Genomic DNA, 19,277 nt, shown 5'->3' with positions numbered 1-19,277 from the left:
ATGCCGGCTGCAGTGTCCCAGGTCACATGGTCATCTTTCGTGACCTTCTGATAAGCCAAGTCAATGGGGGGAGCCAGATTCGCTAAACAACGGTGTTACCAACTTAACTAATTTTACTAATTTAACAACTGCAGTGATTGACTAACAGTCTTGGCACTGGGCCTTCCTGCGCTCTTCCCAAGGGTCAGCAATGCCTGGGGAACCCCCTCCAAGGATGGAAGCAAGGCCCGAAGCAGGCAGACTCATCTCTCCAGCCGGCTGTGAGCGAGCGCCCAGGTTCTCACCACAATGAGGCTGATGAAGCAGCGGCTTCCTCAAAGTGACTTTCCCCCACAGAACAGGCCACCAAGACACCAGAATCAGCAACGGGGAGGCTAGAGCAGCACCAGAACAATGGACTCAAGGGTCAACTGTGTGTGTGGTTGCCTTTATATGGTCTAAGTGTCCTGGCTTTTTTAAGTTTAAAAATATTTCCAGTTAAAAGAAAAAAAATCTGTTTTCCTTCCGTCCTAAAGCTGAAGTGAATTCTGCACCAACATCTCACATAGACTGCATTAATCACATATTGGGGTTTTTTGCTTTCCAGAAGGGTCCATTTATATTGAGATACATATCCAGTTATCAGTGTTCTTTCATGCTTCTGTAGCGTTACCTCCTCAGAGGCCACCAAAAACCATCCCTCCCAGCCCCATCCCCCTTTGTCAAGCCCTGCAGAAGTGTTCTCTAGGGGTTGATAAGACGTCTCTTCCAGTCGGAGCTCATGCAGAATTAGTAGGTAGCAGGCTCTTGTCATCAAGGAGGGGCTTCCAGGAATGAAAATAACCAGTCACGATAGTTAATGCTATGATGATATCCAACAGCCCAAGGCCGGTATAGCAGCAGGAATAAAAGATTCCTCAGCAATCGTTCAGAGTCAAGTGGGATGGAGGAAAACCCCGGCTCCAGATGGTAGTAGAAACAACAACAGTCAGTGTGCTGTAGCAATAGCTTGTCCCCCAGGGCAACTCCCCCACAATGTCTAAAACCTGTACCAGCAGCAATAGTCACAGTCCAAATAGCCTCCAGGCTTCGCAGCAACAATAGCCACCACCAGTCTCTCCTCTCCTTCTGTTGCTTCTTCTTCAGTCAGGTTTCAGAGTCAAAGCCCTCCCCCCTTTATCTTTATTGTTAAAATCTGAGGCTAGGAGCCTCAGCCAACTCCTTTCTACACACACTCTCTCTTGCCTCCATTTGAGATATCCTCCTTACGAAGGAAGCAATAAAACTCCACTCTCTCCTTCCCTCTAGCCTCTGTTTAAACTATCCTCTTTACGAAGAAAAGCAAATAAAACTTCCAGTCCCTTTACCTTCACCTGACGAACTGCAACAGCAACAGCTCCCGGCCCTTTCCTTTCCTTCCCTTCTCTATCTTTTCTTCCACCCATGCCAGCCACACCCAAAGCCAGCAGTAGCTGTCCCAATTTCTCCCTTCCCAACCAAGCTCCTGCAAACACTCTCAGATAGCCCCACTACACACTCCCCCCACCTAACAGTTTCTTTGGTCCCCCAAAGAATAGGGAGCTTTTCTGCTCGGCGTCTATATTATCAGGGGCAGGCGTCACTCTCTACACTGTGTCCTAGGGTATCATATGTTAACCTCTTCACCAGGCATATCACCCGTCTTGGTCTCTGCACCTTAGGCTCAATAGTATCATGGGCGCCATCCTCTGGTGACCCCCCACCCCCGGAGGTATCCGGGACTGGCATGTCCGCCTCTGACACTGGTGATTGCCGATCCCGTGAAGTAGCTGGATCCACCTCCAACCATTCCTCTGGCTCTACAATGTCTGGGAGCAACAATCCATCCTGTTCTGGTCATTCCCCATACTGATCCCTGGCCTCAACTCTCTGGGGGTCCCCTCCTGTTTGCAAATTCTAGGCGCGGATTCCAAGTCGTCAGGCCCTGGCTGTTCTAACTCCACCTCACCACCCACAGCCTGGGGCACGCTCCCCATATCCCCTGATAACCATAACCAATCTATGCCTCCCTCTTCTTCAGAATCTTCTACTTCCTTCTCTAGAGACAAGGCAGGTTTCGCCCTGGTTCCCACTCCCCTTCCCACTACACAGGGCTCATCTATGGGAACTGGCTGGGTAGTTCATACTGCCTCATGCAAGGGCAATAGATGGTCCCAATGCCATGCTTTCGAAGGTCCTGTGCTTCCCTCCTGTAATATTCGGTATACTGGCAACCCCGGTAGTTTTTTGCGAACCACATACAACTGAGAGCCCCATCGATCGGCCAATTTGTGCCTCCCAGCAGGGCCCAAATTTCTTAACAGCACTCAGTCCCCAAACTGTAAATCCTGGACCCTTACTCTCAGATCATAATTTCTTTTGTTCCACTGCTCCCGGACCCCTGTGGCCTCTGCGGCTTTTTCATAAGCCCCCTTTAAGCTCTTCCTCAACCTGTCAACATAAGTATGGGGAGACTTAAAAGAGGTCTCATCCATAGAGGTACCAAAAGCCAGGTCCACCGGTAGGCGGGCTTCCCTGCCAAACATTAGCCGGTACGGGGAATACCCGGTGACGTCACTCCTTGTGTTCTTATAGGTGTGCATGACGGTGGAGATATGTTGGGTCCAATGCTGTTTCTGCACTTCAGTGAGAGTTCCCACCATGTCAAAGAGAGTGTGGTTAAATCTCTTGGGCTGCGAATCGCCTTGCGGGTGGTACGGGGTGGTGCGGGACTTCCGAATACCCAACAAGCCCAGCAATTGCTTGATCAGTCAACTTTTAAAATCCCTCTCTTGGTCAGAATGTATGCGCTGAGGTAGCCCATAGTGTATGAAAAAATTCTCCACTAATACTTTGGCCACTGTAACAGCGCGCTGGTCTTTCGTTGGGAAGGCCTGGGCATAACACGTAAAGTGATCGGTCACAACCAACACATTTCCTTGTCCACTGGCATCCAGTTCTAAGGAAAGGAAATTGATGCAGACCAAGTCCAAGTGCCTATGACTTTGTAAATGGCTCACTGGCGCAGTTCTAGATGGCAGAGTTTTTCTCTGAATACAATGCAGATAAGATCTACAGTAGTCCCCGACTTCCTTCTTCATGCCGGGCCAGTAGAACTGATCCACTACTAAATTAAAAGTCTTTTCTGGCCCCAAATGCCCATGCTCGTCGTGGAGCACCATCAGTACCGCTCCTCTATGTTTTTCTGGAAGCAAGAGTTGCCACTTTTGTTCAAGCCCATCTGAGAAGCCCCTCCGATAGATTACTCCATCTCAAAACTGCAGGCGGTCCCACTCCTTGTACAACACTTGTGCTCCTCCGGGCACATCAGTAAGTAGAACCTCCCACTGGCCACTTCTTAGAGCTCTTCCGACCAAACCACAGAGGGATCTTCCACCTGGTCCCTCCACAGATCTTTCTTAGTCAGGGCAAACCTACTCTCCCCCCTGATCTGAATAGGATTGCAGTATAATTTGGAGACACCTGCGATGGTAACCCCCACTGATTCAGCCCCAATTGGTCCCCTAGCTCAATACTCAACCCCTCGATACAGCACTTGGATACTATCAGGGGGCAATTGTACCCACTCCCTAGTGCCTGCCCCTGGACCCTGGGGCCTCCTTGACAAAGCATCTTCATCAATGTTTCCCACACCTGGATGATATCTTAAACCAAACCTAAACCCAGATAGGGCATGGCATCAAGTTTAGCAGTGGTGAGCAAATACGTAAGTGGATTATTGTCTATTTTAACTTCAAACTCTGCCCCATACAAATAATCCCTTAACTTATCCACAACCGCCCACTTGAGTGCCCAAAATTCCAACTTATGGGTGGGATAATTCTTTTCCCAGGGAGTTAAACCCCTACTGATATATGCAATGGGCTTTAAACGTTGATCATGCTCCTGATATAACACCCTCCCAAGGCCATCCCGACTGGCATCTACATGTAATTCATATGGCTGATTGGGGTCGGCATAAGCTAAGACTGGAGTGTTTGTAAACCTTCACTTCAGCTGATCAAAAGCCTGTTCACAACGCTCAGTCCATTCTGCCTGAATAGACTCTCGTGACTTCCTGGGCCCCCTAGTTTTATGGACTGGATTTGAATGACCCACTGTGTTCTCTACCTCCTCATTTTTAAACAACTCATTAAGTGGGTGAGCTATCTTAGCAAACCCTTCCACAAATCTTCGATAGTATGAACAAAACCCCAAAAACAACCGCAGTTAGCGACACTCTGGGGCCTAGGCCAAGAAACTTGGCCTCAAGCTTGGCGGGCTCCATTGCCAGTCCCTCGGCCAAGATGTCATGCCCTAAATAGGTGACAGATGGCTGATAAAATTGGCATTTTTCTAACGACAATTTCAGCCCCTCCTCCTGGAGCCTTGTCAATACCTTCTCTAAACGCTCCTCATGCTGCTCAAGTGTCTCCCCAAAGACAATGATGTCATCTAAATAGACCAACACCTCTATCAGGTTCATGTCCCCCACTGTCCGTTCCATAAGCCTTTGAAAGGTTGCTGGAGCCCCTGACAACCCTTGTGGCATTTGATTGAATTCATAAAATCCCAATGGGCAGATGAATGCAGTTTTGTCCCTATCCTCTGGATGCATGGGGATCTGATGGTAACCACTGCTTAAATCTAACACACTGAACCACTTTGCCCCTGACAAACACTGCAACGCATCCTCTATCCGAGGAGTTGTATACTGGTCAGGGATGGTCCTCTGGTTAAGGGTACGATAATCTATACACATCCTTAGGGTCCTGTTCTTCTTTCAGACCACCTCTATAGGGGAAGCATAAGGACTTCGAGACTCCCTAATGACCCCAGTCCTTTTTAACTCTTCTAGGTGCTCCCGAAGATCATCTAAGTCGCTCAAAGGGATCCGTCGGGACCTTTCCCTAAAGGGTTTATCCTCCCTCAGTCAGATTTCATGTTTAGCACTCCTAGCGCAGCCTACATCAAAATCATTTCTCGAGAATAAATGCCTCCACCTCCAAAGCTGGTCCCTTGCTCTCTCTCATCACTCAGGAGGAAGTTGGTTATTCCTAGGATAAAACTGATCCATCAAAACCTCTCCCTCCATCTCTCCCTTACCATCCAGAGACTCGATTGGAGTAGCTGGGCTCACCTGCCCCAACAACATCCAATCCTTCAGCTTCACCGGGAGGCCTGTGATATTCCGAACTCCAACCGAGATCTGCCCCTTTTCTTGCTTCAATACCCACATGGAGATTACCTCTGGAATCAATTCCACTCCACCATTCTGTCCCCTCGGGCCAGGCTCAAGAATGAGATACGGCCCACGCTGCTCCCAATCTAACTTAATGGAAGCCCTCAGGCACACCACTTCCCCAGGTTGTATTACCCTCTTTCTCTTATCCAATTTCCATAACCACCCCACTCCCTCTGCAGGGGCCTCCTGCTCCCGCACCAAACCCTGACATACTGTCTGCAGTGCAGGATGAACATTCCTCACTATCGGGTCCTTCCCTAATGGAATGACTGGGGTAAGTAACCGCCTAACTAAACTGGTGTTAGTCCCCACAATCAATGAACCCTGGCTAACTCCCGGGGGGCAAGCACATATGATAGCCAAGGTATCCAAGGTCTCCGTATGCGCAGCAACAGAGGGCCCAAACGTCAGCTGTATAGGCAAACATACATCATAGGGGAATTTTTCAGTACCAATACCACAGATCTTCAAATCACCCAACTCCTCTATGGGCATATGCATCAAATACTTATCATAAAAATCCCTATATAGTAACATCACCTGCGTACCTGAATCCAAAAGAGCCTTAGTATAAATTCCTTCCACCTGCACCGGCACCACCGGGGAGGGGCCCACCAACTGCTGAGGAAACATGGCTTTAGTCTCTGCCAGTTCAAGGGGATGGGGGTTTCTTATCAGAGAGGATACCCCCATTACTCTCATTTCTGCTGAGGATTCCCAAGAAAATCCTCTCTCACCAGGGCTGACTGATATCACCGGGCGCCCAGCTAGCTCCTTCACCCAGGGCCCATGACAATTTCCCGAATGCACTGGATTCCCTGATCTTCTATACGATTTTGGACATGCACACTTATAATGCCCCATGCCCCCACAATTATAGCAGACCACTGATCTCATTGGATTATTATCCCAGGCAGGCAGGCCCATCCTCCCATCAGTTATTCCAACCCAATCTCCATTCAGGGGTGGGCCACCCACTGTTGACCAGGAGGCTATTATCTTGGTTAGCTCCTGTATCTGGGTTTGCATCGTAGTTATCTGGTCATCCTTCTCCCTTACCTCTCTCACTCCTGGCCTACAGGTTGTCCTACCGGCAATTCAGCGGTCACCTCTTTAGCCTCCTCCACAACCTCGGTTGCCCATACCCTCCTTATAAGCTCATGATATCCCCAGGCATTCCCTCTAGCTTTGACCTTTATTTGGCTCCAGACAAGGTCCGAAGCCAAAGCACCCCGGGAGAGTTGTTCTATCCTGGCCTGTTCCACCCCAGCTGGATCCAATCCCCCCTTCTTCACTATCTTATATAAGACCCCACGTGCAGTGTTACCTCCTCAGAGGCTGCCAAAAACCAGGCCCTCCCAGCCCCATCCCCCTTTGTCAAGCCCTGCAGTAGTGTTCTCTAGGGGTTGATAAGACGTCTCTTCCAGCCAGAGCTCATGCAGAATTAGTAAGTAGCAGGCTCTTGTCATCAAGGAGGGGCTTCCAGGAATGAAAATAACCAGTCACAATAGTCAATGCTATGATGATATCCAACAGCCCAAGGCCGGTATAGCAGCAGGAATAAAAGATTCCTCAGCAATCGTTCAGAGTCAAGTGGGATGGAGGAAAACCCTGGCTCCAGATGGTAGTAGAAACAACAACAGTCAGTGTGCTGTAGCAATAGCTCGTCCCCCAGGGCAACTCCCCCACAATGTCTAAAACCTGTACCAGCAGCAATAGTCACAGTCCAAAATAGCCTCCAGGCTTTGCAGCAACAATAGCCACCAGCAATCTCTCCTCTCCTTCTGTTGCTTCTTCTTCAGTCAGGTTTCAGAGTCAAAGCCCTCCCCCCTTTATCTTTATTGTTAAAATCTGAGGCTAGAAGCCTCAGCCAACTCCTTTCCACACATACTCTCTCTTGCCTCCATTTGAGATATCCTCCTTACGAAGGAAGCAATAAAACTCCACTCTCTCCCTCCCTCTAGCCTCTGTTTAAAATATCCTCTTTACGAAGAAAAGCAAATAAAACTTCCAGTCCCTTTACCTTCACCTGACGAACTGCAACAACAACAGCTCCCGGCCCTTTCCTTTCCTTCCCTTCTCTATCTTTTCTTCTGCCCATGCCGGCCACACCCAAAGCCAGCAGTAGCTGTCCCAATCTCTTGCTTCCCAACCAAGTTCCTGCAAACACACTCAGACATCCCCGCTACACTTCAGGCTCAAGGATGGGATTCAGCTGGTTCGCACCACTTTGGCAGAACCGCTAGCTAAGTTTTTGTTTCCCAGGCCCAGAATGGATTTCTGGAAGCGGCATCCACACAGAACTGGTTGTTCACATATTTAAATCCTGCCATTGTTCAGGCTGCATGATATAGAACCAAGTTACATAAGGATGTGAAGGGTTCTGGAACAAAGGGAAATTGTTTTGTCTAACTGTTGGTTTCTTGCTTTTTGGCTCTGTTGTCTGATTTTCAATGGCTAACAAAGTTCATAAAGCAATGCTACCAACTTTCTAATGTGTGGCATGTCTGGACATGACTCTGCCAGCATTCCAGATTGTTGGCCACCCAGCTGCTTAATTTGATCAAATAAAGTACTGCTTGATCAAGAAGTCTCTGCTTGGGTTATCTAATTAGTTTAATATGGTATCTCAAATTTAAGTAATGGACTGGGACCTTACATCACTATGCATGTATTTCATTTGTATGGTGCCAAACACAAAGTTTTTTTCACCCCAGGCTTTCCCATTTCTACCCATCCCCCAAACTGAGGTGCCAATGGCCAGGAGGACACAGCCTGTGATACAAAGACCCAGACGGGCACGTCTCCCTTTTAGGGTGGAGGCACCCTGAACACTGTGCCTTCCCCCACTTTTCCCAAGGGTCGGCATTGCTGGGGAACCCCCTCCAAGGATGGAAGCAACACCCAGAGCAGCTGGGTTCCTCTCCCCAGCTGGCTGCAAGCGAGCTCCTGTCTTCTTACTGCAATGAGGCTGACGAAGCAGTGGCTTCCACAAAGTGACTTTCACCTGCACAACAGGCCACCAAGACGCTGGAATCAGCAACGGGGAGGCTAGAGCAGCATCAGAAGAATGGGCGCAAGGATGCTCTAGCTCTGCCCATCATTTTCCTGTTGGTTCACAACCCCAAAAGCACAGCTGCTTCTAGAGCGGAGGAGGGGAACTATGGCTCCTCTTATGACTTGTGAACTTCAATTCCCAGAATTCCTGAGCCAGTCTGGTATCATAGCTGGATACCCTTCCCCCCCCAGTTGTACAGACTTCAGCTTCCTAATTCCCCACAATTACCATCCTGACTGGGAAATTCTAGGAGTTGAAGTCCAGGTGGCTGGAGAGGATGAAATTTAAAGGTTAAAACTAATTTTAAAAAAGTCAAATTCAAACAAATTACAGCTGTGGAGAGTGTCCATCCAGTGCTTTGCATAGCCAGCTTTCCTGATCTCCTTTTCCAAAACTAGATCCCAGAATGGAAAATGTGGAATGTTTTCAAACCAGTCTCACAACCCTAAAAATTGTTGGACTTAAGTTAGTATCAGTTTCCCCCACTATTCATAATATAGAAACAGTTGTTTTTCCACACCACCCAAACGAATGGGACAACTGAGTGTGTGGTTGCCTTTATATGGTCCAATTGCCCTGGCTTTTTTAGGTTTAAAAATATTTCCAGTTAAAAGAAAAAAAATCTGTTTTCCTTCCGTCCTAAACCTGAAGTGAATTCTGCACCAACATCTCACATAGACTGCATTAATCACATATTAGGATTTTTTGCTTTCTGAAGGGTCTATTTATATCCAGTCTTGTTATCAGTGTTCTTTCATGCTTCAGGCTCAAGGGTGGGATTCAGCCGGTTCGCACCACTTCGGCAGAACTGGTAGCTAATTTTTTGTTGCCCAGGCCCAGAATGGACTTCCGGAAGAGGCATCCAAAAATAAAACTGGTCGTTCACATATTTGAATCCCACCACTGTTCAGGCTGCATGATAGAGCCAAGTTACATAAGGTTGTGAACGATTCTGGAACAAAGGGAAATTGTTTAGTCTAACTGTTGCTTTCTTGCTTTTTGGAATTGGCTTTTGCACCAGAGAAATTTCATGCAATCTTGGGTAACGTGTACATGGATGGGATATACATGTACATGGAAGGAGGGAATAAGAGAGTGTCTTTCTTATGTCTTTCTTAGGATGTAATGGCTCTGTTGTCTGATTTTCATTGGCTAACAAAGTGTATAAAGCAATGCTACCAACTTTCTAAGACGTGACACTTCTGGACGTAACTCTGCCAGCGTTCCAGATTGTTGGCCATCCAGCTGCTTAATTTGGTCAAATAAAGTGCTGCTTGATCAAGAAGTCGCCGCTTGGTTTATCTGATAAGGTTGATACAGTATCTCAGGTTTAATTAAGGAATTGGAATCTTACAGGTGAGAAACTGGCGTTTTTTCCACATCTGTCCTTCTGCCTCGGAGTGGAAGAGAACAAAGTGATTAATCAAATATTTTGAACTGTGCATTCTTGCCAAAATTGTTACCTATTTCTAAATTCCAGGTAAACAGTTTGTCGCGCAGAGTTGAAGCTATGGTGCTGATCAGAGTGCTGGCAAACCTTCTGATACTACAGCTTTCTTACGGTAAGAGCCTGGACAATGGACGGAGGATGGACGGAGCTTTAGGTATCTTTTTAGGTTTAAACCTCCAGTTACAGGAGTCAAGTTGCATGTTATTATTAACTGTAGATGTACAAGCAGGTCACAAGTAGAGAGTGGGCGAAGGAGGCCCCATTGGTGCAAATGGGGAAGACCATTTCTGTATTTGTAATGATAGTATGAATATGAGCAAAACTAGCCAGTTAAAAATATATAGTCTCAAATATGGTCAGCTTCTTTTCTTGTTTCTATTTATTTGGCAACTGACTTCAATAGAGGAAGATAAATTATTAATTAATATAAAATGCCTTGAAAAAAAAGTTGGGGAGAGGTTTTCAGTGTTAAGGTGGTCTTTAAAAAATGTTGTATGAGATAGCCATTGATTTTTGTCCAAACTTGTAAAATAAATCTGTGGGATTTAACCTAGCTCTCCTTCTGTTAGATTTGCTGCATTATACAGCGTGCAATATCTGGGTCATTGCTTCTGAAACAAATATCAAAACCGGTATGTAGGGATTTTATTGCCATCAGTGTTGGCTCAAACTGTTTTTAGTGAACTAAATACTAATGTTATCAACTTCCCATCCAAACTCATAGATTGAATTCCATTTTCATCAATCTCTTCCCCACTTTCACTCCTTCTGCCCCCTATTCTGCACATCACAAGGCCATATATTTTGCTTAGCAATGCAGTACAACAAGATCAGACTCTGGACCAAATGCTTCTAAATGTCCATCAATTGATAATACATTTCTCTGAGCCTCTTTTCTCCCAATAGTATTCTCCTTCTTCAGCATTAAACAAATATAATTTTTGATATTTGATATTTTCCATATATAAATAACTAAATAAAAACATTGTCTTCTATATTTATACCAACAATAATATTGTCCATACATAGCATTTTTTTCTTATTAGCTTATGTTGTTTTCATAAAAGTCATATTATTGATTCACCATATACCTTATTTTCATAAATCTTGTTTAAGCTCAAGTTCATAATATTCAAACAATTCTTATCAATCATAATTTTCTCAATAATTAACATCTAAATATCCAAATTTTCCACTTAAATATATCATCCCAGTATTTTCATATTTCATATATTATAGAAATACTATACTACTTATCTATCATAACATCTACCTATAACCTTTTCTAATTCTATTGATAAAAATTGACTGAATCACTTTATATCCTTTTTTTCAAAGTTCTTATTAAGCCTAATTCCCCCTCAGTATTTCAATCATTCCTTAATCCTAAATCTTTTCAAACTTAATTTGTCTTTAAAGTTCAAACTTTTCTTTCACTTTCATCATCCCAATATTTTTACATTTTGTATCTTATCAAAAAATACTATATTAGTTATATCTCTTATCCCACTTATTCTAAAGCCCCTTTGTTGCCAAAGCTATTTATTTATTTAGTCATATTCAAACAAGTGTTTTATTCTGACCCATATAGCTCTATGGACCATATAGCTCTATGTTGGAGTGTCTGGCAGTTATTGGGTTAAATGCTAGGTATGTGGATGGGTCAGAGGGAGGAGTTCCAAAGGTCATTGGGAGACTTTCTGGACACAAGCCACATGGGAATCTTTTTGTCTGTAAGAAGCATGGGCCATGGAAGGTAACACAACAAGCCTGAGTAATTATAAAGATGGTATGAAGAGCAATACTTTCTTACCTAAAGTGATGATCTAAAAAATGGACAAAGATGTATTTCCAGCAGCACCAATCACAACATGAACGCAAGTAATCTTTCTCAATAAAATATATTTTGTTTATTATAAGATCGTTTCTTTTGAGTTAACTATCTGACTTGATTTAAAAGAAAGCACTTTAGATTTGAGTCAGAATATGTTTGCTCATTTAATGTTCCATCTGGTAGGGCGAGTCAAATCTCTTAAGCCATCTCTAATCTTCTTCCTTTGCCAAATTCTTTTTCATCTTAATATTTTGACTTGTCAAACAGTTCTTATACTTTTGTAGTTGTTGTTAGGCGTAGAGGATACATAATACAGAAGATGTATGCTTTTTGTCTCCCAAACAGTGATTCTCCTAACAATGTCCATTTTGTTAAGTCTTCTTTCTTCTCCGGTTTATTTTGACGTTCTAATGCATAAGGCATCTTTTCCATATTTATTTATTCCATATTTCCATATTGTGAATTTTTTCTTATTTGTATTAAGTAATAATTCCCTTCTTTTGTGACTTTGCCAATTAAGTCATTTTTTTCTAGTTCACATTCTGTTACCTGATTTGTTTGTTTATTCTTTACCATCATTCTTTGAATGTGTTTTGATTGTAAATGTATTTATTTATGTTGTCAAAGTTATGTTTAATCTCCTCGTGGTTTAGAGCAGGGGTGTCAAACTCAATTTCATTGAGGGCCGCATCAGCATTGCGGTTGCCCTTGGGGAGCTGGGTGGGTGTGGCCAGGGTGGGTGCAGCCTACTGGGTGAGTGTGGATGGAGTGGGTGCGGCCTATTGGGTGGGCATGGCCAGCTCTACATTGTTCATGTCAAGGGGGCCTGTGGGGGCTTGGGCAGGAGTGGGACAGATCTGAGGATCTCTGGCAGAAGGGCTGGGACCAGGGCTAGCGCCAAGGCATGGTCCATTTCTTCATTCCTCACGAAGAGTGACACCTCCCCAGCATACACCCAGGGGCGGGGCCGACCCCGGTCGGCCTGGGCCAGGGCCCAGGCAGCGGGGGCCGTTCCCTCACTGTTTCTAGGATGGCTTTGCGGGCCACATGAAACCACTTTGTGGGCTGCATCCGGCCCCCAGGCCTTGTGTTTGACATGTCTGATTTAGAGCTATTGTGATTTGTATCTGTCATAGCATTGCATAAATTTCTTCTTGGAAAGTATTTGTTTTGTCTTGAAAATTTGCTTCTTGAGGTCTTTGATCTTTCTGGCTAAATCCTTCAAGAGACTAGAAGTCTCAAAATTTTTGTTGCTTAAGTGAAAAATCTGTTTAGTGAGTTTTGTCCCATTTTACAACCTTTCTTACTACAGTGGCTAAGTCAATCACTACTATTGTTAAGTTAGTACACTGTTGTTAAATTAATCTGGCTTCTTCATTGACTTTGCTTGTCAGAAGTGATCACACAATGCAGGGATACTGCAACTGTCATAAATATGAGTCACATGCTAAGCATCTGAACTTTTTTCACATCACCGTGGGAATGCTGCAATGGTCATGTGAAAAACTGAATAGCATCAGCCATTCTGATGGCTGATATCTAAGGCATCTGGTCTTATGAGAAGCTGTGGCATATTTTGCTTCACTTCTCCGCTGCTCAGTAACTTTCCTCAGGGCCATTGTAAATTTGAATGGTCACTAAATTAATGGTTGTAAGCCAAGAACTACCTATATTAATAACTAGATCCTCATTGTGCAGGGGGGCTGAGTGGAAAGTACTAAACATCTGTCTCCAGCTTTGCTTGTACAAGCTTTCGGATTTTGGCCTTTGTTTTGCAGTTTGAAGATCTATGAAGTTCAATTCCCAGAATTCGCCATGCTGGCCAGAGACTTGTGGGAATTGAAATCCATACATCTTCAAGTTGTCAAGGTTGAGAAACGCTGATTTAATTGGTTGAAAGTACAATCATTGATATTGTGGCTGATAAGATGCTCTAAGGATCTTCTATACTTCCAGCAGCAAGACCCTGCTTTAAATAACTAGGATCCTGGAGTGAGAATTCATAGGGTGATAAAAGTGTCTGTTTCACTTCTCTATTGAATAAGTCAATTCTCCTGTTTTGGAAATCTTTCCACGCCCAAATCTTATCACCACTAAGAAAGCAAAGCCTGCTTCACTAAATTGTTAAGTGTTCAGAAGACCCTGGTCATATCTTATTTCAGAGCACAGTGAGCTAGCTGCGTAATATTTAATGAATGTTTGCTTTCATAAACCATATTTGAAGGAATGGGGAATAAATTTTCCGTTGTTGTTATGTTAAACAAGAAGATCTCAAACTGAGTTCTTATCTTCAGATAAGATAGGATAATTTTATTGTCAATTTTCTGTGAACACACTGGCACACGTTAAAAATGAAATTCTGATGCCCTTTCTCAAAAGTGTATGTTTGTATACACACATACACACATACACACACACACACAGTATATCATTAAGATTCACAGGTAGTTTACCTACATGGGCAAAGGCATATATATGATTTGCAAATAATTCATTTTATTCTACTGGTTTGATGCTGTGTGTCCCACAGTTATCTGTTACCCATCAAAATTAGTGTACTGATAGAAACACTACCAATAAAAGCAATTCTCTTCTACTCCACAATCAAACACTGAACTTTTTTGGTTTCTTTGCAGCACAAAAGTCTTCTGAACTGGTCGTTGGAGGTCATCCATGTAACATAAATGAACATCGTTTTGGAGGGAGTTTATATAGAATGATGATTGTATTTAGATTTGTTTAGGATTTAAAAGTGTTTCTAGTTTTTAAATATTATTATTAATATTTTTAAGAGAAAATAATTTGTTTAATTAAATGTGCTTAGATTTGTTTAGGACTTATAGGTTTTTTAAGTTTTTTTCTTTTTGGATAGGAGAGAAGATTATGAAGATTGAAGGAAATATGTATTTACTTTAAGTTTTTTAAGAGTATTTAGCTTTAATGGTATAACAAAGATTTGTATGTTTATTTTTTCGTTTTAGGATAAAGAAAGAGGGAGAAATTAGATTTTACATTATAGATATAGATATTCAAAGAAAGTAATGTTTAAATTTGTGTTTTTGGAGGGAGTTTATATAGAATGATGATTGTATTTAAATTTGTTTAGGTTTTAAAAGTGTTTTAAGTTTTTTTTTTTTTTTAATTAAGCCTGTACTCAGCTCTGGGAAGTCCAGGGGAGGGTTTGGGAGGTTGGGAAGGGGGGGGGTGAGGTAGGGGGGGGGTATGGGAAGGGGATTTGTTTCTGTAAAATGTAAAAATTTTCAATAAAAATAAAAATAAAAATAAAAAAAAAAAAAATGAACATCGTTCCCTTGTTGTCTTGTTTAACTCCAGCAGTTTTCTCTGCGCTGGGACTTTGATCAATGAGGAATGGGTGCTCACCGCTGCACACTGCGACAGGTGAGGGCATTACAGAATGTGGAAGGGTTGAGGGAGATCGTGGTTAGATATCCACAGTTTTTTATAATGTTTCTGCTAGTTTTTAGTGATTTTTCTGTGTATTTTGAATTTCTGCTCTTACTGCTATCGCTCCTCAGAATCATATCTTCAGCAATGTTGTTTATATGGTAAGTGAGCACTTGTCCAGCCTAGATGAGTTCAAATCACCAGGATCAGATGTATTACACCCCAAGGTTCTCAAAGAACTGGCAGATTTGATCTCAGAACCACTGAGCTATATTTTTCAAAGATCCTGGAGCACTGGGGAACTACCAGAGGACAGGAAAAGAGCTGATGTAGCTCCCATCTTCAAAAAAGAAAAAAAATGGATCCGGGAAATTACAGACCTATCAGCCTAACCTCAATACCTGGGAAGATTCTGGAAAAGATAATCAAACAACGAATCAGCAAACACCTAGAGGCAAACGAAGTCATTACTGAAAGCCAACATGGGTTTGTCAAAAACAGATCATGTGAGACAAATCTTATTGCATACTTTGACCAAGTGACAAAATTAGTGGATCAGAGGAATGCTGTGGATATAATTTACTTGGGACTTCAGTAAGGCATTTGATAAAGTAGATCACAACGTACTACTTGATAAGATAGAAAAATGTGGGTTAGACAGTGTTCTGTTTCAGAAGAAGAGGCATTGAGACGAAGCAATGAGTTCCAACAGTTTTCCTTTATTGCAAACACCAACAGAACAGGTTTTAAAATGGTGCAGCCCCCTTTTATAGCCCCCCTGCACAATAACATGCTGGCCAATCATTGCAAAGGATCTTTTCCCAGAGTGCGTGTGTGTGCAAGGCTGGGAGCAGTCTTTCTTGTCCCGGGCATCCACATGATCTGCCCAGGCCAATCGCTGCAGCATGCGGCTGCTGGTCCAGGACATAACACCAGCATTACCACCAGATGGATTCATAGCTGGAGAAGGTAGGTTATGGTCCTTTCTTGTTTGGCGCTAACGATCTTGCTTGAGGGCCAAACTGAGGTCAAGGACTATCCCAAGTAATATAGAGTTTACTTTAAGTTGTTGTTGTTAACTTGTTGTTGTTTGTCTTGTAGTAAAAATTTCCAGATGCAGCTTGGTGTGCATAGCAAAAAGGTACTAAATGAGGATGAGCAGACAAGAGACCCAAAGGAGAAGTTCATTTGTCCCAATAAGAAAAAAGATGATGAAAATGACAAGGACATCATGTTGATCAGGCTGGACAGCCCTGTTAGCAACAGTGAACACATCGCGCCTCTCAGCTTGCCTTCCAGCCCTCCCAGTGTGGGCTCAGTATGCCGTATTATGGGATGGGGCACAATCACACCTACTAAAGGTAGGGATCTCTGTCTATACTCTCAGACCCCAGCTTTTGATGTAACATCAACTAGGTCTAGGGTCCCACTATGTCACCCATGAATATTGGAATGTGGACGGACAATGGGATTCCTTAAGATTCCGTTTCTTCATCAGTTCCACACCCACAAGGTCCTTGGAATAAAAGAAATAAGTAAGGAACTGGCATGCTGTATACCTAAAAAAAGAAAACCTATAGGATCAGGTTTATTTATAGCAGTGCTGTTGGGAATCAGAAAAATCCCATTAGCATGGCAGTCTTGTGTGGCTTCATTGCCTTTAATAATGGGGTGTTTTGTGAATGGCCATGGCCCTTTTGGAAATGGAGAAGTCTCCCATGGAGGATGTTTTCAGAGAACTTTATTTACCACTCGCTCTCAAAATGCCAAATATGAACTCAAAAACGTGGTCTATCCTTGGATGGATATAAACTCTCTGTGGATGGTTGCAGAGGACTTTTTCCTTTTAAGCCCTGGTGGTGCAGTGGTTAGAATGCATTATTGCAGCCTATCTCTGCTCCCAGCCTGGAATTCGATCCTGACGGGGGTCAAGGTTGACTCAGTCTTCCATCCTTTTCCAGTTGATAAAAGGAGGATTCAGATTGTTGGGTGCAATATGCAGATATTGTAAATCACCCAGAGAGTGCAGTATATAGGTCTAAGTGCTATTGCTATTGCTAGTAAGGCCATGGAAGTGTTACATGCACTCTCAGCTTTGGCTTATGGTCATCCACACATTCAAGCCTGCCAAAGTAGGTAGATCTTGTAAGCCTACCTTGTTTTCTACCTAGGTTTAGCTAGAACAGACAAGTCACACAGTCTTGGTCAAGAGCTGGGAAATAATTAAGGACTCACACAAATAATTTTCAACTAAACATTGAGGCACCACAGGTTTTTTGGAATACATGGAGATCCAGTGAATTTAAAGTAATAGCAAAACATTACTGCTTGCAATGTAAATTTGCTCTTTCTCATACCCAAACATGGACCCATCCATATTTAGACACATCCTTCTCAATTAGGCTGTCAGGCAACAGCTAGAGGGACAGAAACTCCTAAGTTGTGGATCCAAAATGTCTCAAGGAGTGGGAGAGCTTTAGGACCCCTTTTTATCCTGAAAAGTTCTTGATTTGTTGATTAGCTGGGATTGGGGTTTATTCCATATTCTCAGGCCCAACTTTATCTGATTCAGATGACATTTTTCCTTTGTTTCGTTAGACTTATTTCTACCTCATCTGTCTCCCCAAGGGATCTTTTGGACAAGATTCCTGATTTATTTTCTTGTATACAATACAAACTTATGGGTCTGCTCCATCTTCAGATATGGAAGTTTCAGTATTCTGGCTGAGGAATTTTGGGAGTGGAAGTTCCCAAGTCTTAAAGTGGCTAGGTTTGGAAACCTCCGTTCTAGGTCATCTCCAGGGATGCAAAATCAGTTCTGTGATTTTCGAACTAGCAAAAGCCCCACTTTTCCAACGAGGCAATCTTTGCGTAGAGTGCGGAGAAATTTGAGAAGCCTTCAACTGCCCATCAGCTGATGGAATACCTACTAATATCTTGAGAAAAAAACTTTTAAGTAAATCTGTTTTTCCCAGGAGTCCCTTTGAACAGCTTTGAAAGACAATACTTCCTATTCCAGGCAATGAGATCAGCTTCACTGTTTGGAGACAATGGAAATTATAGCTCTATGCATCTAGGTGGTAAATTGTGAAAGGTAGAATTTTTTTTTTTAATTTTTTTCAGAGACGTATCCCGATGTCCCTCATTGTGCTAACATTAACATACTCGATCATGCGGTGTGTCGAGCAGCTTATCCATGGAATCTGGTGACAAGCACAACATTGTGTGCAGGTACCCAGCAAGGAGGCAAAGATACATGTAGGGTAAGATGATTCCTTTTAACACAGACTCCTAAAGAAATGATGCCAAATTTCAAAGCTAGGACAGAGATCTAGCCTTGAAGGCATTTTGTAGAAACATACAAAGTTATGCCTTTTACTAACTCAAGGGCCTTCTAGGTGTCTAGATTTCCAGACTTCCCAATATTGGTGATTCTGGTGGGGGAACATTCTTCTACAAGGATCCTGGATTGGGGAACATTGAAGTGAAACATTGGGGGCTATATGTGAATGGACGATGGGAGGGAATTGTTTGCTTCACTTCCCATTCATAGATACGGTAGTAATGTTTCATGTTTGATTTTTCTCAACAGGGTGACTCTGGGGGACCCCTCATCTGTAATGGACAATTCCAGGGCATTGTATCTTGGGGGGGGGGCATCCTTGTGGCCAAGCACATGAGCCTGGCGTCTACACCAAGGTCTTCAATTATACTGACTGGATCCAGAGCATTATTGCAGGAAATACAGATGCGACCTGCCCCCCATGAAAACTTTTGAAAAAGTTAGGAGGAGAAAATGTAACATATTTGTACATCTCTTCTATATCCCTAACCATATCCAACTACATTGGAATATATTCCCAGGCAGTAAGCTTTTTTTAGACTCAAATAGGACTGCCTTTGGAGTAAGAAATGCTCAAAATAGTGCTGCAGGGATCATGTCCCATTTAATTTCAGTATAAAACAATCTCAGTAAAATGGAGGCCTGTTTCAGGGTGAGGTGCAAAATTTTCTGATTCTAAAATGGACCATTCCAAATATTTTAACCTCTGAATATCTTTCCATTTCTATCTATGTCTGGGACAGTGGGGTCCTTGATGCTCTCTGAGCTTGTTTTTTTCAAGATGTTTCTGTCAGAATCCAATTATATTTCATCTTTAATTATCAGATATAGCAGCTCCCAATTCTGCCTTCTCTGGATTCTGCCATCAGAGGGAGAGAAGGGGGAGAACAAAGGGGCTTTATGGCCCTCACTTCCTTCAGTACACTTCAAAGAGCTGAATGCTGA

At 43.2% G+C, this 19,277-nt stretch overlaps 3 protein-coding genes across 5 annotated transcripts in view; all 3 read left to right on the top strand.

Moving 5' to 3' along the window:
• The window catches only part of LOC120300114 (snake venom serine protease 2-like), a 326,022-nt gene that overhangs the window by 253,962 nt on the left and 52,783 nt on the right, over positions 1-19,277 (top strand). The window lies entirely within an intron of this gene.
• LOC120300113 (snake venom serine protease gussurobin) overlaps positions 1-19,277 on the top strand; it is a 68,218-nt gene that overhangs the window by 20,305 nt on the left and 28,636 nt on the right. The window lies entirely within an intron of this gene.
• On the top strand, positions 9,447-19,038 carry LOC120300132 (venom plasminogen activator-like). The gene is given in 9 exon segments (XM_039325747.1): positions 9,447-9,656; positions 9,781-9,862; positions 10,320-10,382; positions 14,221-14,274; positions 14,887-14,983; positions 16,091-16,350; positions 18,113-18,252; positions 18,582-18,638; positions 18,641-19,038. Coding segments are annotated over 8 exon segments (840 nt in total). The 5' UTR covers positions 9,447-9,656; positions 9,781-9,810; the 3' UTR covers positions 18,758-19,038.

Source organism: Crotalus tigris, unplaced genomic scaffold, assembly GCF_016545835.1.
Source record: "Crotalus tigris isolate CLP2741 ecotype Arizona unplaced genomic scaffold, ASM1654583v1 scf7180000024338.4412243, whole genome shotgun sequence".
NCBI lineage: Eukaryota > Metazoa > Chordata > Lepidosauria > Squamata > Viperidae > Crotalus > Crotalus tigris.
This window is presented reverse-complemented; position numbering and strand designations above follow the sequence as displayed.